At 40.5% G+C, this 24,454-nt stretch overlaps 3 protein-coding genes across 3 annotated transcripts; 1 reads left to right on the top strand and 2 right to left on the bottom strand.

Annotated features, from left to right (window-relative positions):
• Window positions 1–2,516: 2,516 nt before the first annotated feature.
• On the bottom strand, window positions 2,517–13,803 carry LOC311251836 (butyrophilin subfamily 1 member A1-like; the record flags this gene model as incomplete). Its single annotated transcript, XM_084344481.1, has 6 exons — window positions 13,599–13,803; window positions 6,154–6,262; window positions 4,205–4,537; window positions 3,754–4,032; window positions 3,539–3,658; window positions 2,517–3,160 (listed from the first exon to the last, which is right to left on the bottom strand). Exons 2-6 carry the CDS (start codon window positions 6,251–6,253, stop codon window positions 2,517–2,519), a joined length of 1,476 nt encoding a protein of 491 aa, XP_084200607.1. The 5' UTR covers window positions 6,254–6,262; window positions 13,599–13,803.
• On the bottom strand, window positions 8,337–18,163 carry LOC311251835 (butyrophilin subfamily 3 member A3-like; the record flags this gene model as incomplete). Its single annotated transcript, XM_084344480.1, has 6 exons — window positions 8,337–9,063; window positions 9,395–9,514; window positions 9,611–9,889; window positions 10,097–10,393; window positions 12,517–12,628; window positions 17,990–18,163. The coding sequence occupies 6 exons, from the start codon at window positions 18,161–18,163 to the stop codon at window positions 8,576–8,578; spliced, it is 1,470 nt and encodes a 489-aa protein (XP_084200606.1). The 3' UTR covers window positions 8,337–8,575.
• On the top strand, window positions 11,744–24,270 carry LOC311251126 (uncharacterized protein). The gene is made up of 10 exons (XM_084343442.1): window positions 11,744–11,856; window positions 19,783–19,949; window positions 20,124–20,183; window positions 20,310–20,570; window positions 20,884–21,126; window positions 21,369–21,500; window positions 21,640–21,690; window positions 22,028–22,108; window positions 23,044–23,117; window positions 23,216–24,270. The coding sequence occupies exons 2-9, from the start codon at window positions 19,919–19,921 to the stop codon at window positions 23,097–23,099; spliced, it is 915 nt and encodes a 304-aa protein (XP_084199568.1). The 5' UTR covers window positions 11,744–11,856; window positions 19,783–19,918; the 3' UTR covers window positions 23,100–23,117; window positions 23,216–24,270.
• Window positions 24,271–24,454: the final 184 nt, after the last annotated feature.

Here is a 24,454-nt window from a genome sequence, read left to right as displayed (position 1 = left end):
GCAAATGTTGCACTTTTACACCAGAGACTGAAATATCTCAGACTCTTTCAGCGATGTGTGGACTTCACACACGTATCTGTGGTTTCTTCAAACAGACCTTCAGGAAGTAGTCCGACCTTTTTAGCTCTCACGCTTTAATCTGTTTTTTCTTACTCTAGAGACATTTTTTCATTTCTTTTAGATCAAGTGTCGGTAAACGTTGGTTAAAAAGCACAGAAGATAATAATCATGTTCATAAAAGCTGACATACCTGTTACGGCGGGCAGTGAAGTGTCACACCACAGACGACTAAACAGGATCACATCAGATAAAGTGGACTTTCCCCCAGACGACAGGGAGTGTTACACTGTGTGACGTATTTTTAACTTTCATTGCTGTTCTGCTGCAGCTCTGCAGTACAATATAATCTCCTCTCCTTACATTAAATGATGAACTTTATCCAGCTGGACAAATCAGTCACTATTCAACAAAATACACAACGAGCACTTTTACTCTCTTTAGATCCAATCTGAATATGTTAGTATAATAGCAGCCATGTTGTTTTCTGTGTGTGTGTCTTTGCAGCACTTCATATAGAGACTCTCCCCCTCAGATCACTGCTGTTATACTGACCTCACCTTCAGGACTGTTTAAACATGTTAATGTTGAGTTATCACAAAATAACAGACGTCCACTCAAATGCAAAGGTAACAAACCAACTGAATGAAACTAAAGAGTAAATGACAGGTAACACTGAGGGTAGTTTATTGGATGATACTTTGGTTATGAAGATAATAAAGTAGTTCATATCCCAGCATGCCTTGCTGGGTTTGGCATCCCTCCAAATAAGATCATGTCCTCTGCCTGTCTTGTTACTGTGTGCAGTGGTTATTATCAGACAGAGGCAGAAAAGGTTTCAGACCACAGGACACGACTCTGTTTCCAAAGACCAGCTTTACTTTCTCTTCTAGGTTTTGTTTTAGACGTCACAGTAAATAATAGACCGGGTGAAGACATTCATGTTTTTTACAGAGTCAATATTAATATAAAAACTCAGATCAGTGACGGTTAAACAAGGTGATTCATGTCCCGCTCAGTGTGCACATCATCCTTTAGTGGTGTCTCCTTCAAAAACACTTTTTTTAAATATTAGAGAGACATTAAGATGTTTCCTTCAGCATAATAATTCTTCATTTGTTTTGTCTATATGTATATATCACAGAGATATCACTTTGGGGTTTATGGATTGGGTTTATTAATTCATTTCTTTACAGTTCACCACATAGATGGTTTATTCACACACACACATCTAAAAACAAGTTTAAAAAAAAAACATGACATGAGAGATTTATATGAAAAAATGGGTAACACTTTATATTAGGGAACACATATTAACCATGAACTAGTTTCTTATTAGCATGCATATTAGTAGCATAGTGGCTGTTTTTAAGCCATTATAAATCACTTACTAATGCCTTATTCTGCATGATCATATTCTGCAACCACTAGACCATTAACTACAGGAGTTGGGAGTTGGGTTAGGGAGTTGTTGTAAACCACTTAATAAGAATAAGCTAATAAGAAACTAGTTCATGGTTAATATGTGCTCCCTAATATAAAGTGTTACCAAAAAATGTATATAAAACTCAAAATACACATATTTTTACCAGGAAGCAAGTGTTATTCAGGAGAAAAACAAAACATCACAAAGGCAACATGTTCAAGTAATGCAAAAAAAATAGTTATTCTCAACCTTCTCACGTTCTCCTGTTTTACCTTTGAGCTTATCGACAGACAGAAGATGAAATCTAAAATTCTTTTAAAAATTCCTCAAATATATTTAAGTATTTAATCTAAATGCACATACACTTAAAATTAACCATAAGAAGATAAAACAAATCTGAAGGAGAGCTGATACAGAGTACCATAAATCATTCAGGATCATAATCACACATACTTACACAGTATTATTTATGTTAGTGAAGGAGGAATCAGCTTCTCAAATTACAGAACAACATACAGTGAAGATGAAACAGGCAACACTCTGCCTTGGGTTGGACTAACACAGGCAGGCTGCTGAAACTGATGACACTAGAGATCATAATCACATTTTCATGAAGTAAAACAATCATACAGAATCACCTGAATGTGGCAGACTTGCTATCTTTCGTTGTTTTGAGCCGTCCTTATCAGTGCGAGTGTTGCTTGCCTTGCAAACAGTCGGACGCCTGCAGGTTTCTTTTGTTTTCCAGATTATCTTAACTGAACCCCTTGAACCCCCCCAGCCCCTACACACCTTCAGTTCTAATACTTTATTTCACTGAGGACTTGAGAGCTTGAAGGAGCACATTTCAGTTTGATTGTCCCTGAAGAGGCATCTGTTTATTGGTTTATTGTCCATTTATTGGTTCATTGGGCATCCCCTCTAGATTTACATGTTCTTTGTAAATGTTTTTATGTAGGTTGGGGCTGGTCTGTAAGCATTTTACTGCCAGGACCATCACAGGATGGTGGATCATTTCTTTCGTTTTCTGTCTCTACTTTTCTCTGACTGAAGTTTCCTCTTTGTCTCTTCTCTCAGTCTCTTGTCTCAGTCTTTCAGCCTCTTCTATCTGTCTGTCAGTCTCTTCTATCAGCCTCTCAGTCTTTTCTATCAGTCTCTCAGTCTTTTCTATCTGTCTCTCTGTCTCTTCTCTCAGTCTCTCAGTCTCTCTCAGCTTTCTACATATCTGCTCCTTATCACTCTCTAGCTTTGCCTTCCTTTCTGTCATCTCAGTAATCAGATCATCTGTTGTCTTCAATAGATTTTTTGTGTTCTCCAACAGTTTCTCATGTTCTGTCTTTGTGTCCTCCAGATGCTGTTTGGTTTTTTCGATCTTCATCCTTTTTTCTTGTTCATTCGTTTTTCGCTTCTTCTCCAGACTCTCCTCCTTCTCCTTAATCAGTGTCTTCTCCTCCTGCTGTAGTGTGATGAGTTTCTCTTTCTGCTTGTCCAGATTCTCCTTCTGCTCTTTCAGTGTTGTAATCACACGTTTTACATGTTCCAGTTCTCCCTCAGTCTTCTGTAAGTCCTCATCAAGTTTAGCCTTTGTGTTCTCCAAATAATCCATTTTCTCTCTCCCTGTCATGAGCTTCTCTCTGTCCATCAGCAGCTGAAGTTCAATGCTGTTGGTTGTGGTTTCTATGTGGACAGGAGAGGAGTGGGTTTAGTTCAGAAGATCAAACCTTCTTTGTTTATGCAGTGTTGCCTTTCACCATTTAAATCATAGCCAAAAAAAAAAACCTAATTTGACATCTTTTAACATATTGCAACAACATTGTAGGGATGATGAAGTGGGTAAAGACAAGTCACAGACAAGAATTAGAACAAGAACAGTTCAGAAAAATCACATTACTGACGTGTAACGCAGCTTTAAAACCAGGTAAAGACAACACTAATGACATATCATGATATAATTATTGCCAAAATCTGAAACAATATATAGCCATATATTATGATCAGCATATGATATCAATATAATGCCCAGCTTTGATGAAGATACCTTCAGTGCAAACTTACTGTTGGTGTTTTGTCGCCCTTTCCACACAATTAAGAGAACTGCACAAATGGACAAGAAGCACACAGCGAAGCAGACGGAGATGCGAACAGCAGAACTGGACTGGAACATGAAGAGTTCATCTGAAGGTTAAAAAAATAAAGAAACCCATATGTGTTGATAAGACGAGACTGTATGCAACTCATGAAGTGATGACATCAATAATGCGGTTCACTACCTGGAACATGTATGAGTGTCTCTCTGGTCTGGTTGATGTGGTTCTGTTGGACTCTACAGGTGAAGCTGTTGCTGTGTCTCTTCTCCACAGTCACTCTGCTGCTGACAGTATAGAGGTCATCAGGACCTCTGACTGTCTCTGTAGGTCCAGCAGAGAGGAGGTTTCCCTCAGCGTCCAGCCAGAACACCTCAGGTTCTGGGTACCAGCCTTTGGATTTGCAATCTAACGACACTCCATTGCTGACTTTAGAGATCTTTATGTCGGGGAAGGAGACAGAACCTAAAAGAGAGTTTAGAGTTTAAAGAGTCAAGTGTCCTTTTATTGTACATTTCAAGTGGTAAAGTACAATCTGACAATCTAAATTGTGCCACATGGGACTATATAATGCATGTGTTCCTCTGCAGGATGATTATAGTTTTTATAAGTGCAACATAGATTAATGTCGACTTACCTACAGCAAGCTCAGCCGCACAATCTGTCGGCCTACCACTTGTGGGAACGAAGCCTCTGTATGTTCCCTCATCAGACAGTTTCACTTTGGAGAGTTTCAGTGAAACGTCTCCAAACTTCAGTTTGTTGGTGGACAGTGACGTTCTTCCCTTGTACAACGGATTCTCCTCAAGTACCAGCTCCACACCGTCTCGCCTCAAATGGACAAACTTGGGCTCCAGGTCGGGTCTTGACCACTCCACAGTCAGGTCACTGGCGTCCACAGCGGGGTCCATTTGACATGGCAAAACGATGTCATCACCCACCATTGCCACTATTGGCTGAGATGACTCACCTAAGGGGAAAAAAGCATGTTTTTTTTGTTCACTATATCAGCACAACAGTATTTTCAGTGTCATTTAAATCATTTAGTCGTGACTGATTAATGCCACTATGTGAAATTGAGCAGGATGACGACACATTGAATTTCCCATAATTTCCAAAGATTCTCAATATTCAGTTGCTTTAAAGACTTAATCATTGGGTGACCCGACTGAGTGGCCCATTATTCTGAAACTCCAATAAGTCTGAAAAACGTCCCAGTGGACTGAGAGTTCATTTGTCCAACAGCCCACCTCTCTGAAGTATATTGTCGTATTGTACAGACACTCTTCTTTGCGTTTGTTCTGCTATATATCCTCGGCCTGTCAGTGGCTTAGGCCTGCAGTCATTGAATGAACATCTGACATCAACATAAGGAAGCACTGGCACAGCTGGAAAAGGACTGTTTAAGGCTGTAATGCTCCCATTTCTATTGCCCACAGTCAATTTGTTAACATATACAAGCTAAGAAGGAGATATCTTCTGTCAGTGTCAGACTTCAGCATGCAGCACCATTTGCCACCTGAGCCATCTAACCAAAACCACCCGGTTCCCTTTAACGCAACACCAGTATATAGGCAAGCCTAACTATTTTTCTCCCAGTCATCTCAAGTTCTCACAACCCTCCCCCCCAGACCCTCTATCCTGGACAGGACCACAAAGCAGGCCAGCTTTCGACATCACCGCCTCACAATCGAGATGCGCGCTCATTGAGACGTACCCCCACTCTGAGTCTCAGCCTCCCTGGTTCCTTCCCTGACCCCTCTTTCCTTCATCCACCTACCTCGATCAAGCCTTCGATCATTTCAATAAAATTGCCTTTGCGCTAAATGATGACGTGGTCTTTGTTAGTGAATGGATAAGTTCTGAACACAGTTTGTACCAGTATAGAATTAAACATGTAAAACAATCAGTAGATTCAGTTATCATTCATGTTATACCAACAACACCATTACCAGACCAGGAAAAGCTACTTTTTTAAATATAGCTTATAAATTCAACTTCTCATTACAAGGTGAAAGATCGTATGAGTTCTGATTTTAAAATCTGAAGCTCCTGTTATGACATTAACACAGCAAAGAGTCTCGAACAGCTCCATTCATTTGGACAGTTCTGCACCTCAGGATTTATGTGTAGATAGACATGTAAAATCCATGTTTGATGTTTTTATATCTCATTTACAGCAAAACTAGGAGACCTGATTCACCAGTTGGGCCACAGTCTCATAAAAACTAGAGGTAAACCAACATAGTGCATCAAAGTATCACAGTAGAAGGTCAGATAGCTCAGACTAATGTGTTTTATTGTCTGTCTTTGGATGTCACAGTTACGACTGAAAAAGACAACAGGAACTGTCACATTTCTCCACAATGTAAATCAACAGCAGTTTTCTACCCGGAGGTGGTTTTTGTTTCTACAACATTACAGTGATTCGGTCTACAGTGTGCCCTTCTACAGAACTCCACTAAATGACATTTTATATTCTCAATATCAATGTTCATGTGACCGTTACAATAAAAAAACACATTGGTGTTATAGCTAATATTTTGATGGTGGTCATTGAACATGTGTTTGTTGTGTGTAATTCACCTGCACATGTCAGGAGAAGGATGAAGACAGTGTGATGTAACACCACTGCAGTGAAGCCACTGAGCTGAGGTCTGAAGAGTCTGTCCTTCACGTGAATCATCCTGGAGCTCTGGAAGAACAAAAAAAATGAGTCAACTATAAAACATGTGAGACCAGTTCAATCTTGAATTCTTATCAAACATGAGATGATGCCTCTCTGCAGTGTCATAAAACTGAAGGCAGTAAACGCTCAAATCATTTACAAATGCGTCAAACTGGCATTCAAAGATGATCGTGTAACTGTAAGACGAGCTCCTGACTGTGAAACTGAATCAGTTTGAATATTAAATGTCTTTTGATTTAATTCTCTGCTGAAGCGTTTTGTTGTGTTGCTTTCTTCAGCCGCTGCTCTTCATCTGTTGTGTTCATCCACACTGAACATGAGTCACATTCATTCTTTGATTTTACAGCAAATGTTGCACTTTTACACCAGAGACTGAAATATATCAGACTCTTTCAGTGATGTGTGGACTTCACACACGTATCTGTGGTTTCTTCAAACAGACCTTCAGGAAGTAGTCCGACCTTTTTAGCTCTCACACTTTAATCTGTTTATTTCTTTCTTTAGAGACAATTTTTCATTTCTTTTAGATCAACTGTCGGTAAACGTTCGTTAAAGAAAGCACAGAAGATAATAATCATGTTCATAAAAGCTTACATACCTGTTACGGCGGGCAGTGAAGTGTCACACCACAGACGACTAAACAGGATCACATCAGATAAAGTGGACTTTCCCCCAGACGACAGGGAGTGTTACACTGTGTGACGTATTTTTACTTTCATTGCTGTTCTGCTGCAGCTCTGCAGTACAATATAATCTCCTCTCTTATATTAAATGATGTTTTCACTACATTATGACATGATTTAATAGTGTTGTGATGGACTGACGTGCTGTATGTCAAGATCTGATCATTTATTGAACTTTATCCAGCTGGACAAATCAGTCACTATTCAACAAAATACACAATAAGCACTTTTATTATCTTTAGATCCAATCTGAATATGTTAGTATAATAGCAGCCATGTTGTTTTCTGTGTGTGTGTCTTTGCAGCACTTCATATAGAGACTCTCCCCCTCAGATCACTGCTGTTATACTGACCTCACCTTCAGGACTGTTTAAACATGTTAATGTTGGAGTTATCACAAAATAACAGACGTCCACTCAAATGCAAAGGTAACAAACCAACTGAATAAAACTAAAGAGCAAATGACAGGTAACACTGAGGGTAGTTTATTGGATGATACTTTGGTTATGAAGATAATAAAGTAGTTCATATCCCAGCATGCCTTGCTGGGTTTGGCATCCCTCCAAACAAGATCATGTCCTCTGCCTGTCTTGTTACTGTGTGCAGTGGTTATTATCAGACAGAGGCAGAAAAGGTTTCAGACCACAGGACACGACTCTGTTTCCAAAGACCAGCTTTACTTTCTCTTCTAGGTTTTGTTTTAGACGTCACAGTACATAATAGACCGGGTGAAGACATTTATGTTTTTTACAGAGTCAATATTAATATAAAAACTCAGATCAGTGATGGTTAAACAAGGTGATTCATATCCCGCTCAGTGTGCACATCATCCTTTAGTGGTGTCTCCTTCAAAAACACTTTTTTTAAATATTAGAGAGACATTAAGATGTTTCCTTCAGCATAATAATTCTTCATTTGTTTTGTCTATATGTATGTATCACAGAGATACCACTTTGGGGTTTATGGGTTGGGTTTATTAATTCATTTCTTTACAGTTAATCACATATATGGTTTATTCACACACACACACATCTAAAAAGAAGTTAAAAAAAACATGACATGAGAGATGTATGTGAAAAAATGTATATAAAACTCAATATACACAATTTTCAACCAGAGAGCAAGTGTTATTCATGAGAAAAACAAAACATCACAAAGTCAACATGTTCAAGTAATGCAAAAAAAAAAAATCAGTTATTCTGAAGCATCAGAAACTACAATTGCAAAAATGTTCTCCTGTTTTAGTTTTGAGCTTATAGACAGACAGAAGATGAAATCTTGGTAAAATTATATAAAAATTCCTCAAATATATTTAAGTATTTCAGTCTAAATATGCATAAGTTTAAAATTAACCATTAAAACAAGAAAAAAAATCTGAGGGAGAGCTGATACAGAGTACCATAAATCATTCAGGATCATAATCACACATACTTACACAGTATTATTTATGTTAGTGAAGGAGGAATCAGCTTCACAAATTACAGAACAACATACAGTGAATATGAAACAGGCAGCACTCTGCCTTGGGTTGGACTAACACAGGCAGGCTGCTGAAACTGATGACACTAGAGATCATAATCACAGTTCATGACATCAAACTTTGTGATTTAAGATAAAGTAAAACAATCATACAGGATCACTGCATGTTGGTTTGTTTGTTTGTTTCGTTTTCTATCTTTGCCTGCTCTGACTGAAGTTTCCTCTCAGTCTCTTCTGTCTTTTTCAGCTCCTTATCTCGCTCTAGTTTTCCCTCCCTTTTTGTCATCTCAGTAATCAGACCATCTGTTGTCTTCAATAGAGTTTTTGTGTTCTCCAACAGTTTCTCATGTTCTGTCTTTGTGTTCTCCAGAGTTGTATGCAGATTCTTTTTCAGCTTCTTCATCTTCACCTTGGTAAACTCCTGCTGTAGTTTGATGAGTTTCTCTTTCTGCTCGTCCAGATTGTCCTTCTGCTCTTTCAGTGTTGTAATCACATGTTGTACATGTCCCAGGTCTCCCTCAGTCTTCTGTAAGTCCTCATCAAGTTTAGCCTTTGTGTTTTCCAAATCCTGTATTTTCTCTCTTCCTGTCATGAGCTTCTCTCTGTCCATCAGCAGCTGAAGTTCACTGCTGTTGGTTGTGGTTTCTATGTGGAGAGGAGAGGAGTGGGTTTAGTTTAGAAGATCAAACCTTCTTTGTTCATGCAGTGTTGCCTTTCACCATTTAAATCATAGCCAAGAAAATGTATTTTATATTTTTGAGCAGGAAGGATGGATTAGAACAAGTAGAACAGTTCATAAAATCACATTATTTAAGTTTAACGCAGCTTTAAAACCAGGTAAAGACAACACTTTTGACATATTATGATATAATACTTACCAAAATCTGAAACAATATATAGCCATATATTATGATCACCATATAATATCAATATAATGCCCAGCTCTATGTGAAAGTAACTTTAAGTTTCAACCTACTGGTTGTGTTTTGTCGCCCTTTCCACACAATGAAGAGAGCTGCACAAATGGACATGAAGCACACAGCGAAGCAGACGGAGATGCGAACAGCAGAACTGGACTGGACCATGAAGAGTTCATCTGAAATTAAAGAAAAATAAAGAAACCCATATGTGTTGAAAAGACGAGACTGTATGCAACTAATGAAGTAATAACATTGATAATACCATTTCCTACCTGACACATGTATGAGTGTCTCTCTGGTCTGGTTGATGTGGTTCTGTTGGACTCTACAGGTGAAGCTGTTGCTGTGTCTCTTCTCCACAGTCACTCTGCTGCTGACAGTATAGAGGTCATCAGGACCTCTGACTGTCTCTGTAGGTCCAGCAGAGAGGAGGTTTCCCTCAGCGTCCAGCCAGAACACCTCAGGTTCTGGATACCAGCCTTTGGATTTACATACTAACGACACTCCATTGCTGACTTTAGAGATCTTTATGTCGGGGAAGGAGACAGAACCTAAAAGAGAGTTTAGAGTTTAAAGAGTCAACTGTCCTTTTTTGTACATTTCAAGTGGTAAAGTACAATCTGACAATCTAAATTGTGCCACATGGGACTATATAATGCATGTGTTCCTCTGCAGGATGATTATAGTTTTTATAAGTGCAACAAAGATTAATGTCGACTTACCTACAGCAAGCTCAGCTGCACAATCTGTCGGCCTACCACTTGTGGGAACGAAGCCTCTGTATGTTCCCTCATCAGACAGTTTCACTTTGGAGAGTTTCAGTGAAACGTCTCCATACGTCAGTTTGTTGGTGGACAGTGACGTTCTTCCCTTGTACAACGGATTCTCCTCAAGTACCAGCTCCACACCGTCTCGCCTCAAATGGACAAACTTGGGCTCCAGGTCGGGTCTCGACCACTCCACAGTCAGGTCACTGGCGTCCACAGCAGGGTCCATTTGACATGGCAAAACGATGTCATCACCCACCATTGCCACTATTGGCTGAGATGACTCACCTAAGGGGAAAAAAGCATGTCTTTTTTGTTCACTATATCAGCACAACAGTATTTTCAGTGTCGTTTAAATCATTTAGTCGTGACTGATTAATGCCACTATGTGAAAGTGAGATCATAGTATATAAATATGTAACCAATTTCTCATGAACAGCAGACAAAAGAAAGATATTATAGGATGACGACACATTGAATTTCCCATAATTTCCCAAGATTCTCAATATTCAGTTGCTTTAAAGACTTAATCATTGAGTGACCCGACTGAGTGGCCCATTATTCTGAAACTCCAATAAGTCTGAAAAACGTCCCAGTGGACTGAGAGTCCATTTGTCCAACAGCCCACCTCTCTGAAGTATATTGTCGTATTGTACAGACACTCTTCTTTGCGTTTGTTCTGCTATATATCCTCGGCCTGTCAGTGACTTAGGCCTGCAGTCATTGAATGAACGACTGACATCAACATAAGGAAGCACTGCCACAGCTGGAAAGGGACTGTTTAAGGCTGTAATGCTTCCATTTCTATTGCCAGCGGTCAATTTGGTAATACAAGCTGAGAAGGAGGTATCTTTTGTCAGTGTCGGACTTCAGCATGCACACTTATGGACATGTTCTGGATGCAGTTTGTACCAGTATACAATCAAACTGCAAAACAATCAGATTCAGTAATCATTCATGTTATACCAACAACACCATTACCAGACCAGGAAAGGCTTTTAAATATAGCTTATGAATTCAGCTTCTCAACACAGTAAAGAGTCCCGAACAGCTCCACTCATTGTGAGGGACCGCCGTGGCCTCCTCACGTAAAGGGGATCCGGGCAGACTAGAACCAGGTAAGTAGATGAAACCACCAGCCAGCGAAGCGTCAAATGCCAGAAAAAGGCTTTTTATTTTCCACACAAATATGAAAATAAACACACACACTCTGAGAGCACAGAACAGCAAACACTGGTGATCACATAGCCTTGCACCTGGCAACTTCCTCTCAGAGCCCCCGCCCCCAAAGAGCTGAATGAAGCTCCCTTAAATATGGCAGCATGCTAAGCCCAATTGGGGCAAACCATTAATGAGGGGGAACACCAAAACCAAAATGGTCCACATCTGCCATTATACACATGAATATCCCCCAGAATAAACAATACACCATCCCCTTTTAACTCACATAATATTTCACATGTCAACACAAAACCTCTGCATAATAATCACCCAAACCACTATACACTATCAAAACCAACACCCCTGAGTGCTCTGGGACGCGCCCCCCTTGCCCCGTGCTCAATAAAGACCGCCCCTGCAACGGCGCTCGCTTCCGCCGAGGAGCAGTGGAGCCGGACTGTGAGTGCAGGTGTGTGTATGTGAGTGTGTGCAGGACCAGAGTCTTTACCAGTGAACAGATGAAGAGCGGGACGAGTAGTGGGTACCTCACTACACGCCCAGATGATAGAAAGGAGTGAACACTGTCATAGGTGAGTTGAGAGTGTGGTGCGTGCGAGCCGCGGCGCACCGCGTTCCCGACGCCGGCGCACGGCTCACGCCACCCACGTTAACACAGCATGGCACACTACCCACGTATCATAAACGTACACATCAAAATACTCATACATACTCAGAGTCCTTAGAATAATCTGTGGGAGTGTATGCGTGTGTGCGTGTGTGCGTGTGTGTGTGTGTGTGTGTGTGTACAAATGTCCGAGCCAAGTCTCTCCTCGCTCCCTCGTGGGCCACGCCACACACCGGCGTCACCCGAGGAGACGGTGAGAAGGGGGGGGGGTTGCTCACCTTCTCACACTCATTTACAGCAAAACTGTCACTAACGTTACATTGGAGACCAAATGTAACTGTTGGACCACAGGCTAATGAAATTTACAGCTTCAGTTTACCAAAAACTAGAGGTTAGTCTGAGATGACAAAGATGCTAACTAACCAGTCTGGTGCATCAAATTATCACAGTCGAAAGGTCAGTTAGCTCAGACTAATGTGTTTTATTGTCACAGTTACGACTGAAAAAGACAACAGGAATAAACAAGTTCTGCAGTTTTCACATTTCTCCACAGTGTAAATCAACAGTTTTATACCCAGAAGTGACTGTTTTGTTACTACAACATCCCAGTGAGTGTGTAATTCACCTGCACATGTCAGGAGAAGGATGAAGACAGTGTGATGTAACACCAATGCAGTGAAGCCACTGAGCTGAGGTCTGAAGAGGAGTCTGTCCTTCATGTGAATCATCCTGGAGCTCTGAAAAAACAAAGAAAACGAGTCAACTATAAAACATGTGAGACCAGTTCAATCTTCTCTACTGCTCAAACCAACATGCAGTCTCTGCAGTGTCAGAAAACTGAAGGCAGTAAACGCTCAAACGGTTCAGCCATTCAGTGACCTGTTGTTATAAACGCCTAAACATTGTGATGTAACACTTAATTCAGTTTATACAATTTAAACCTGTATAAATGAAACCAAACACTGTAGTTAAACCAGAGGAGTGCTGGGATTGACAATGTGAAATAGAAGGTAAAATGCTGTGACTGGTTGCAGATGAACCATTCACTGATAACACAGCGTACAGCCACTCCTCAGGGCTGGACTGGGACAAAGAATCGGCCCACCGGGTATCGATGGAAAGACAATGAAGCCTATGATTGAAAACAAACTTTCTTGTGACAATGCTTGTACACTGTCTTGTTGGTGTATATGTGCTATACCCCGCCGGAAGAACATTTTGAGATTGACAAGTGACAGCTGAAATGGGTGGGACTTACCCACATGGACGAAATGTGATTGGCTATCAGCATAGGCAGTGATCCGTGAACACAGGTATAGCCTGCCTATCACCACAATATCCGGCCGACCCAGCGGACCAGGCTGCGATAGACTTTTCCCCCACTTTCTTTTTCTTTATCTCATGGCCCCTCCCACCGGGGAAACCCCCGTGTCCCGCACAGTCCGCCCTGAAATCACTTTCGTTTTCCCGTGTGGTCGTTGTTTGTATACACGATGTTTACCAAAAGTTACAACACATTTCTTAAGTTATTCTTTAAGCAACTGGTCGGTGGAACAACACCCACAGAGAGCTATGACGTCAGTTTGCAGATGAATCTAGAAACAGGCTGTAAATAATGACAACGGCAGGTAAAACATGTCACCAGAATAATCCATTACAAGTTCTGTGTATGAGTTGAGTTGAGTTCCTTGTAAAAAGGCTTCATACCTGTTTAGTGTGTGTCCCCGTCGTCTCGTCTCAAAGAGCAGGCTGCACGGCCAAAGTCCAGAATCAGCCTCAGATACAATGACGTGCACTTCACCACGCCCTCTGTAAATCAGATCCGTTCAGTTAGGCTCAAGTTAATCAATGCATCTTACACACAGTTAAATGAGTCTGCAGAGCACCTGTATTCTTCTTTTTAGATTGTTGAAATGAGAAACAGAATAAACACAAGAACACGCCTCTAATCCAAACACAGAAAACAAAGCAAATACAATGCATCAGTCCGCAGGGACCTGACTGCCTCATATCAGCAGTCCGGTTTACTGGAAATGATCACGTGTGTGTGTGTGTGTGTGTCCTCCAACTGCACTTTCATTTTCTCTCTCTGTTCATATTACAGTTTCTGCCGAATGCTTACACACATGTTGCAGGCTTTGGCTCACTCAGTGCTGCCAACTTTATTTAGCGAGTTTTCTGGTGCATTCGCAGACTTGTGGAGACTCTGGCGTGAAAGCACGTATCGTTCAACGAGCAGCGGGTGCTGCCGTGGGCCCGTGCCAAAGCACCCACAGGCGGCCCGGTCCTCACGCAACAGTCCCTCCCAGCTGCAGCCAGAGCAGCAGCAGGGTTGTAGCCGATTCCGTGGTCTGTCCAGGGACCAGGTCACTACCACTAGGGGCGCTAAAGACACTGGTCGCGACCAGTGGCACAGTGGTCGCGACCGGCTGCTCTGTGATCTGTTCTGTTGTTTGGACCAGCTGAGTGATCTGTGGAGTGTTTGTTTGTTTGTATTTATTTTTAATACAACTTTTCCTTTTTCTCACTGTGTTAGCAGAACAGCCTAAATGTGAGAAGCCATAATAGTTTGAATATCCAATGTTATTGATCACTATTATTAATAGAAATCATAATAACAATGATTAAATTATTATTATTAGTCGTAGTTGTATGAGTAGTACTTTTGATTATGCAGGTCCGTGTCTTCCATCATCAATCGATCAGGACCACTAAGCCTCCTTTAACTCCTTTTTGAAGAGAATTGAAGATTCATTTTCAGTTGTTTTTTCGATCATGCCATGGCTGCATGACCACTGCCTTCAAACCGATGCAATGGAGGAAACAGTTGGTGATTCAGTTCCTGGCCAATCACGAGCAATTTCCAATTTTGATGCCAGGTGTGATCATATTGATCATACGCCATTCTGAATCCACGAACAGCAAATATGGTCTAGGATAAATGTTTGGACATATGTTTTTCCAGATTTTACACAGATAAACTTGGAACGATCATCGAGTGATTAGGTGCTGGATCAATCAAGAAAATTCGACTGTTACTTTTGTTACTGTACTGTAGACTACTTAAGTTGAATTTTTAATTAAACCTTTACATTTTTGTATTTCCATTTGATGTTGCTTTGTAACTCAACTCTTCTAGATCAAGATTTGATACAAAGGGGAATATGACAAGCTTTTAAAATGCAACACATTGGTAAAGTTTAAACCAGTCAGGAAGACACGGACCTGCATAATCGATAGCACTACTCATACAACTACGACTAATAATAATAATTTAATCATTGTTACTCTGCCACCAGGAAGAAGACTCTGTGTGCCAAAGTGCAAATCAAACAGACTGAAGTTATTGTTTGTCCCGACTTCTATCAAGCTGTTGAACAACAGAACTAAAATTAAGCTGCCACATTGTCAGTGTTAAAATGTATAGTGTCTTCCATATTTTGATGTTTTTATGTTGATTTTATAATTGTTTTTTTATGTGTGTCTGTTGTTGAGGTATGCTTGTTTCTGTGAAGCAACAAATTGTAGCACTGTGCAAATTTCCCCTCGGGGACAATAAAGTTATTTCTGTTCTATTCTATTATGATTTCTAATAATGGTAAAGATCAATAATATTTGATAGACAAAAGATAATTATTTTTATTTATTTATTTTTACATTTATTCAGCACAGTGATGCCAACATAATGAGAAAAGGGAGAAGGTGTATTAAATGTACAATAACTACTCCAAAGACCACTCGATAAGACAACAGGCAGATGACAAAGACCACAAGACAGACTGGTGTCTTTAGCGCCCCTAGTGGCAGTAACCACTGGTCGGCGCTAGAGACCATGGTCCCTGGACAGACCACGTAATCTACAATGAAAGACAAATGATTATGGCTTCTCACATTTAGGCTGTTCTGCGAACACAGTGAGAAAAAGGAAAAGTTGTATTAAAAATAAATACAAACAAACAAACACTCCACAGATCACTCAGCTGGTCCAAACAACAGAACAGATCACAGAGCAGCTGGTCAAGACCACTGTGCCACTGGTCGCGACCAGTGTCTTTAGCGCCTCTAGTGGTTGTGACCACTGGTCTGTGCCAGAGACCGGCTGGTCCTGACCACACGGATCTTAATTCTGATATAGTGTATTTTATAGACAAACACAACATATGCTTTGCACTGTGTTTGAAATTCTCCAACACACTTCTTGCAAAACACTACACACTGTTTTTTACATAAGACACATTGTTCAAAAAGGAAATCTCATGTAATCATTGGGAAAACACATCTACTTAAAATACAAAACACAACTAAAATTGGAAAAGCACACAGATTCACACACATGAAAACATTTAAAATCTCACTGTAGACCAATCAGTCTAAGCCATAGCACTACAAATACACCTGATGTGAGCTCAGCTCCCTCAGCATGGAGGCAGAAAGAGGAAGAGGGAGAGTAAGAGCAGTAGCAGGATGAGGAAGAGGACGAAGAAGGAGAGCAGGCAACAGAAGGAGACAAATATCTGATGCAGGGGTGCAGATCCGATTCAGGATTGGGGGGGACACAAACGTGATTTTTTTTTTTTGCCGTATGCAGCGCATACCATGCCACCATAAATCACACCTTCGTAGAGGCTCGCCATATCATTCAAAAAGTACTGCGTTTCTTTTTAGACGTGAATCTAAAATGTGAAGAATGTGAAGTCTGAAAATACATTTGTTGAATAATTTAGGGTATTTTTATTGGGGGGGACATGACTATGTGCAAGTAAAGCCGTAAATGAATCGGAGCAAAGATGGTATTACTGTACTTATTGTTACCTATATGCATTCTTTATTTATCAACAGTTTTGAGTCAACTGATTTGATATGGGTTGAATGTGTATTCAATGAATTCTTTATATCATTGCAGAACAGAAGAAGCCTGAGCAGGATCTCCACTCAATTCAATTCAATTCAAATTCGCTTTATTGGCATGAACGTCACAAGAACCATGTTGCCAAAGCATCAATCAATAAAACAAATACAACTCACACAATCAGATATATACAAATAAAATAAAAATAAAAAATAAAAAAAGTATATATTTACATTTATATTGTATACCCTATGTGCGTGTGCATCCGTGTGTTTCTCTAGTCTCATGGCAGAGTGTTACATATTGTGCAGCTAACTTTACAAACTGTGGATCTTCTCCCAGACAGACTTTTAACAGCTCATCATCTGGAGGAAAACCTCTCTCTCAGTTTGGTACAGGGGGCAGGAGAGGAGAAAATGGGCCTCAGGTTCTGTTTCTCCTGAAGAGCAGTGTCTACAGACTCTTCATTCTCTGGGCTTCCACTCTCTCTTATGCCGACCTGTTTCAACCTGCAGCTGATGGTCGCTGAGTCTGTACATTGTTAGTGTTCGTCTTTGTTTGGGGTTATGTATCTGACCAGAGATCTGCTGGAGAAGACTCTCTGTCCAGTGAGCGACAGCATCCAGTTTATTGATGGATTTGATATAATTCTTCCAAATGTCAGTGTGAGTCTCTTTCTTCTCTTCGTCTGTAGACAGCAGGTGAGTTCTGGAGAGAGTCTGGAGGTCTTGGGTTTTGAGGTGGCAGGTTTCTCTGGTGTTTCTCAGAGGGTCTGTCTCTGGACAGAGGCTGTTACTGAGAAAGGCTCTGTGGTGACAGGAACCAGGATCAGCTTGTGCTAAGTGAACCTGGAACTGAACTGACCTTCTGATCATGTGGAGAGAGGGAAGTGTCCCAGCTCTGCTCTACATGCATGGTTTGGACAGTTTCTGTGGACCTTGAGGATTTCCTTGCAGAACTGAAGGTTGAGTTTCTCTGTGGGTGTTGTGTCCCATGAGGTGCCTCTGGGTCATTAGAGGGCCCCACACTTCACTTCCATACATCAGGATGGGTTTTATTACACTGTTAAATAGTTTTAGCCAAGTTGTAACTGGAGGATTTAATTTATATAGTGAGCTTTTGATGCTGCAGTCGCGCTGCGTGCCTTTTCTGTGAGGGAATTTATTGCTTTGTCAAGGCTGCCTGATGAACTGATGGTGATGCCCAGATAATTGTATTCCACTGTATGCTGAAGTGTGGTCCCTCTTACCCTGAAAACATGTTTGGATTCCTGTAACCTGGCCTTTTTCTGGAATACCGTGACTTTGGTTTTGTCAAGGTTGATATCTACCGCCCAGTTTTGACAGAACGTCTCCAGCAGAGAGAGGTTCTGCTGCAGGCCCTGTTCTGTTGGGGACAGTAGAACCAGGTCATCTGCATGCATGAGGAATTTGATGTCTTTGCCTTGTAGATCTAATCCTGGGCTTGAGGACTGTTCAAGAAGAGTGGCCACTTTATTGATATAGATGTTGAACAGAGTGGGAGACAGGTTGCACCCCTGATGCTCCTTTTCCTTGTTTGAAGAACTCTGTTCTTTTGTTTCCAATTTTAACACAGCACTGGTTGTCAGAATATATGGATTTGATTAGATCATAAATTTTACCCCCAATTCCATATTGGAGAAGTTGTAAAAAATAACCCGCTGTGCCAAATTGTGTCAAAAGCCTTTTTTAGATCTACAAAACATGCAAATATCTACCAAACACTTAATGTATACAGTTACAGATCATCTCAGTTGCAGTTGCAACAACACCACACACACACACACACACACACACACACTCAAATACTTCAGTTATAGTTTTATATATATTTATTTTACGATTACAGCAACACACTCATACAAAGACACACACTAAACAGTTTTGCCTAAAATAAATGTTTCATCAGCAACATGTTTGTTTGTTTTTTTTCCTGGGGGGGGGTCTGCCGAATGTTGACCTCGGTATTTCAAAAATCCTGGCTACGGCCCTGCTCGTGTAGTGTAGCAGATTTGGACCCCTATTTTTCTCACAGATACAGCATGCTGGGGATGTGTCCCCACCACTTTGTGAAAAGTCAGATTTTGTCCCGTTACCATCACAAACCATAATTTAACTAACTAACAAAATGTAAAGCTGTCCTGAATGAACGTCCAGTGCTTCTACCCAACCGTCCGTCCTCGACCTCCTCCTTATTCGGACTCCTCTTTTCCTTCTTTATAGCTGCAATAATTACTACAGCTGCTGGAAGTTGTCACCCAACAATGGACATACATATCAGTCGAAACAAGCCTAAATTGACAAGACAGACTGAAAAAAATGCAGAAAGACAGTTTAACTTAACATCATGGAAAAGCTTAATTTGCTTCCTTTAGTCAATGTTCTTAACATTATTCCTTCAGTTGTTTCTATTTTGTCATTTCAAGGCAAAAACATTTGATATTGTTATAGCTGATATGTGACATTGGCATTGTTCTGTTGACACGGTGTTGCAGCTGTGGATGTGATGCAGATGAGTGACTGTTACATGTGCCATTATTGTTGTTGTGATTGAATATTGTCACTAGTTTGCAGTTGTGTTACTGCTGTATCCGATTCCTGAAGAACAATAAAAAACTATTAACCATTAACTGAGCCCTTATTGTATGTCCTCAACACTTCACAACACAAAGTGACCCTTGGTGGTGTTACCTTTATATGACATATTTTCTTTTTTGTTTTTATGTTTTTTTATTGGTTGTTTGTTTATTTTTGATGGAAAAACCCTTAAACAACAGATACACCACCCATTCAAAGGAGGACATCCAATGATGATGCTTATGATGCTCTTTCTTTTTCTTGCTTTCTAGTAATTGTATCTTTATGATTTCTTCGAGATTTATCCTTATGTACAGATTTCAAAAGTCGTTTTGTGTTTAAAATATTTAATATTTTGTTTCCTGCTCACCAGTTGCTTTATATGCTCTAAAAGTCAGGTGCTCTGTCACCACCTGTTGACGCTGTGCTGTATTTAAAGTCATAGCCGCTCTGTCTGTCAGAGACCAGAAACCTTCTGCTTCCTCAGTCATCACACCAGAAACAGGAAGAGGAGGAGCAGCTTCTGACTTGATGATACTTTTGCTTCAGTCTGATGTTCAGACCGTCAGAAGTGAGGCAGCATGGAGGTCACAGCTCTCTGCATCAGACTGTGTGAGTACTACTCTGTCTAATGTGGACCTGAAGAGTTTCTTGATTTAATGTGCTCGCTAGACTCACAATTCTTTGGCAACGATGGAGAAAATGCTGCAGACATGTACGTGTTATAGTTTGGTTATATGCTAAATGGCAGGTATGATACAGCACACAGCTCTCTTATCTCTCCAGTGATGATGGTGTTGTTGCTGCTCATCGTACAAGTTGACTTCAGCTACTCTCAAGAAGCTGGTAAGTAGCAGTCAGATTTGGATTGCTGTATTAATGTTGTTCAAGAAAAACTTTTGACAGTTTAGTCCGACTATAATATCTATATATATCATTCTTTGTTTCTCTGCGTCTCTGTCGTGGATGAAGCTTTCCCTCAGGTTGTTCCAAACAGGCAGCAGCACTTTCAACATGAGCCCATTGAAGTCAGCTGTGAGGGACTGGAGGGACAGACTGGGTGGAGAGTGATGAGGAAGGTCAAAGGAGTTATTAAAACATGTTCTCCTCACTGGTCGACATCAACAGGACCATGCACAATTAAAAATGCCTATCAGACATCAGACAGTGGAGAATACTGGTGTGAAATAGGAGGAGGAAAGAGAAGCAGCACCGTCAACATCACTGTGACTGGTATGCAAACAGTAAAACATCAACAAGGGTCAACACTGAGACATGATACACATATCTGATTCAGTTTGACTCACACTTAGAAGAAATCGTTATTATGCAAACATAAATCTGCTTAGAAACCATAGTGGGGAAAAGCACTTAAGAACCAGCCTTGCTTGATCCAGTGATAGTTAGTAGAACAGGAACAGCTAATTAATTATACAGCATTCTTTAAATGGTGCCAGTTCTCATTCTACATGAAAGAAGGATTTATTTGTCATTCTTGATGTATAACAAGTCCTAATTTCCTCACAATTAAGATGTGTTTTATCAGCTGGTGCTGTGATCCTGGAGAGTCCTGTCCATTCTGTGAAGCAAGGAGATGCTGTCACTCTGTATTGTAAAAACAAGATGACTTCCTCCAACATCACCGCTGAATTCTCCAAAGATGGCCACTTCATGGAGAGCAGCTCTACAGGAAACCTGACCATCGAGACAGTTTCTACGTCTAATGAAGGACTCTACAAGTGCAAAATCTCTGGGGTTGAATCACCAGGGAGCTGGCTGACTGTCAGAGGTGAGACATACAGTACCAGTGGTTCAACATACATTTGTGTAACTGTATTAAGTTGTACTTTGCCTACTGTATGCTGAGGTCTGGATGTTCACAAATGTACATTTTCAGAGGATATGTTTAAAGTTACTTCAGAAGGATTGGACATAATGTTTTATCTGATGTAATGTAATGAAATCAAAAGGCATGCCTTTTACAGCATTAGGATCAAGTCTCTTAAGCTGCACTTACCATTATCTCTCCAGTCGCTGATGAAGAGTCTCACTCGTCCTCCCCTCTGCTGTCTCTGCTGCTCTGGAGTGGCCTCGGTGTTCTGGCTCTGCTGCTGCTGTTGGTGGGATTACTGACGTGTCGGAAACGTCAAACAAACATCAGAGGTACAGAGATGAAATATAAAGACAGTTAACCTCAGTGATTGACACCGAGCATACTAAAAGTTGGTAGTTCTGCGTGTTAAAACTTGCCAGTGAGCACTGATGGCGTCACATGTTAACACATTTTCTTTTTTCCAAACAGATACCACAACCTATTCTTACCCCAGCCAGCCGTCCTCTTCTCCACAAACAGGTGAGCAGCACCAACACACACCAACCGCTTCTCAACATATGTGGGGATTGTCAGTATGTAACTTAACCAACGCATTAGCCAGAGCAAATGTTAGCTGATGTTTCAAGCTGTTAAAACTGTTGTCAAGTCAGTGTTGTCAATGTTATCAAGTGCTGGTTTATAAAAACAATACCCATCCTCCACTGGTAGAATGATATTTAATAAGAAACGATTCATACATTTCTTTATGTTATAGTCATTTTTTTATTTTGTGCAAGTGTTTGTTTTTGTAAATTGTTGTGTGCCTTCATACTACATGCTCCTTATGTGTAAGTTGTTGTGTTGTATTATGTTTCAGTGTCTGAAGGGGCGAGTGTAGCTGCTCCGAGCTATACTGAGGCGACATATGCTGTTGTCACCAAACCCAGGAAGACGGAAGGTAACAACTTGACACAGAGGAATACAAAATGCAATATATAACACCTTTATTATAAAAAGCTAGTTAATGAAAATATGTCACTGAGTGTTAAAGGCAACCTTCCTTTAGGGCGAAGTTTGCAGCACCACTTGTTGTTTTGGTGATATGGTGAAAACCACTGAATTTCTACTGTGACATTTTCATTTTTAAACTGCGTAAGTCTGTGTCTATTTAAGGTGTTGGCTCTCACAAAAGTCAGCGCATCTTCTAACCACACGAGAAACCCACAGACAGTAAACAACAATGGGCCCCTCGGTTCACACTCGGTAGCTGCTCTTCTTGTGGCTGTTGCCACAGTTACAGCGGCTGCTTGCTGTCAAGTAGCCAGCATGAAAATGCCGCCCGACAATGCACTCGCTATATCTATTTTGGTCAGGACACCAAGTACTTCAAGCCATACGAAGGCTTCAACTTAGTCGGTGGTCAGTATTTTTATAAATAACAATAGGTCAGACTACTAATCAGCAGACTCGTGTAGTGTAGCAGATTTGGACCCCTATTTTTCTCACAGATACACTTTGTTAGATCAAAATAACATGAAAGAAATTACACCACACTAAGTGTATCTGTCCAAACTGTGAAAACAAGCAAATTAAATAATGCATTAAAACCAAGATGTTGACGCTGATGTGCAAGTAATGCTAACATTTTGTAGATGTCGACTTGTTAAGAAGAAATAACAAAAATCAACGGCCATTCTAAAATGTTTGAGGAATTGTGTTTTTTAGCCCAGACTGTAAATTGTGTATCATCTGCATAATAATGATTAAAACAACACCAACATTGTGGATGGCCTGTCTCATGAGAAAAGCCTGATTAAACCAGTCAGTATTCAAATAAATGTTGAACCATGTATTAGTGTAGGTCTCAGGCTCTTTAAATTGTCTCTTTGTCAGATGATGAATCCTTCCATCAACCCGTTTACCACGTCTTAAGTCTGGGGGATTATTGACAAGTCAACCATGAAAAGGTAACACAACAGATGTTATTTCAATGTTATTTAGGGTCATACAATTTTGAGTTTTTGGGGTAAATAAAAAACTGAAATGTAATTTGTCTTCACAACAGAACCAGGAGGATCCAGCTACTCAGTGGTACCAGTTCCCTTTGCAGGTACCAACCTACAAAGGATCATTTCTATTTTACAATGGATTAAGCAGAACTGAGAGTGATACTGGCCACTGTCTTGTTGAGTGGAGTTCACAAACAAGAGTGTTAATGTTTTACCCATTGTGATGGTACTGTGTAGTGTCTTGTAGGTTACTGAGAGCAGATACACCTTACTGAATACAGGAACAGAAACCATACGTACAAGGAAGGGAGTCGTATGACTACACAAATCTGTTCACATGAATGCAGAGGACATTTTGTACCTTAAACTGTTTTTGTCATGGTTTGGGTTTTTTCCTGTTTTATTTTGTAGTTATATCCTCATGTTTCACGTTTCACTTCACGCTTCCTTTGTCTGTTTTCCCGCCCCATTTGCTCCTCACCTGCGCTCCATTAGTGAATCACTCCCTGTGTATTTAAGCCTGGTTTCTCCCCACTCTTGGTTGGTTCATGTGTTTGTCTCACCAGTCCTGTGTTCTGCCCATGTCTACCTGTGTTACTTCCTGTTTTCCTTGTGTCTCCCTGGTTTGTTTTGTGTTACACTCATGGATTTCAGTGTTGTTGCCTGAGTTTTGACCACCTGCCTTTGCTTTTATGGACTCTGCTTTCCTTTTTTTACTTGTATTTTGTATTTTATATCTTGTGTGGCTCGTACGCCTGACGCTGCTCATCAAGCTTTAACTGCTGGTTGCATGTCAACATATAACATGTAATAATGCAGGTTATACACATAATTCATAAATAATCAGACCAGCTTCACTATTCATACACAAGATGGCAGCATGGCAGCATGGTTAACTTCAAACACTGAAGGGAGAGGTGTGATTGTAAGTTAACTGTACAGCAGTGTGGTAGAAGAAGCAGGACAACAGTGTGATGGAAAACCAGAACTCTGAAGCTACAGAGCTCGAGGGATCGTCCGTCCTTCAGCTGAAACATCTGGACTTCTGAAAATCATACCAATCTACAAACACGTCAAATTGGCATTCAAAGATGATCGTGTGACTGTAAGACGAGCTCCTGACTGTGAAATTGAATCAGTTTGAATATTAAATGTCTTTTGATTTAATTCTCTGCTGAAGCGTTTTGTTGTGTTGCTTTCTTCAGCCGCTGCTCTTCATCTGTTGTGTTCATCCACACTGAACATGAGTCACATTCATTCTTTGATTTTACAGCAAATGTTGCACTTTTACACCA

This window comes from Pagrus pagrus (genome assembly GCF_965226575.1).
Source record: "Pagrus pagrus genome assembly, chromosome: 22".
NCBI classification, from domain to species: domain Eukaryota; kingdom Metazoa; phylum Chordata; class Actinopteri; order Spariformes; family Sparidae; genus Pagrus; species Pagrus pagrus.
Note: the sequence above shows the minus strand (reverse complement) of the source record. Positions and strands in the feature narration are given on the sequence as shown.

Coding starts and splice junctions, on each gene's coding strand:
- LOC311251126 (XM_084343442.1), top strand. CDS start 19,919: ATGGAGGTCACAGCTCTCTGCATCAGACTGT. Junction 20,184..20,309: donor CAGCTACTCTCAAGAAGCTG/GTAAGTAGCAGT, acceptor TCGTGGATGAAG/CTTTCCCTCAGGTTGTTCCA. Junction 21,127..21,368: donor GAGCTGGCTGACTGTCAGAG/GTGAGACATACA, acceptor TTATCTCTCCAG/TCGCTGATGAAGAGTCTCAC.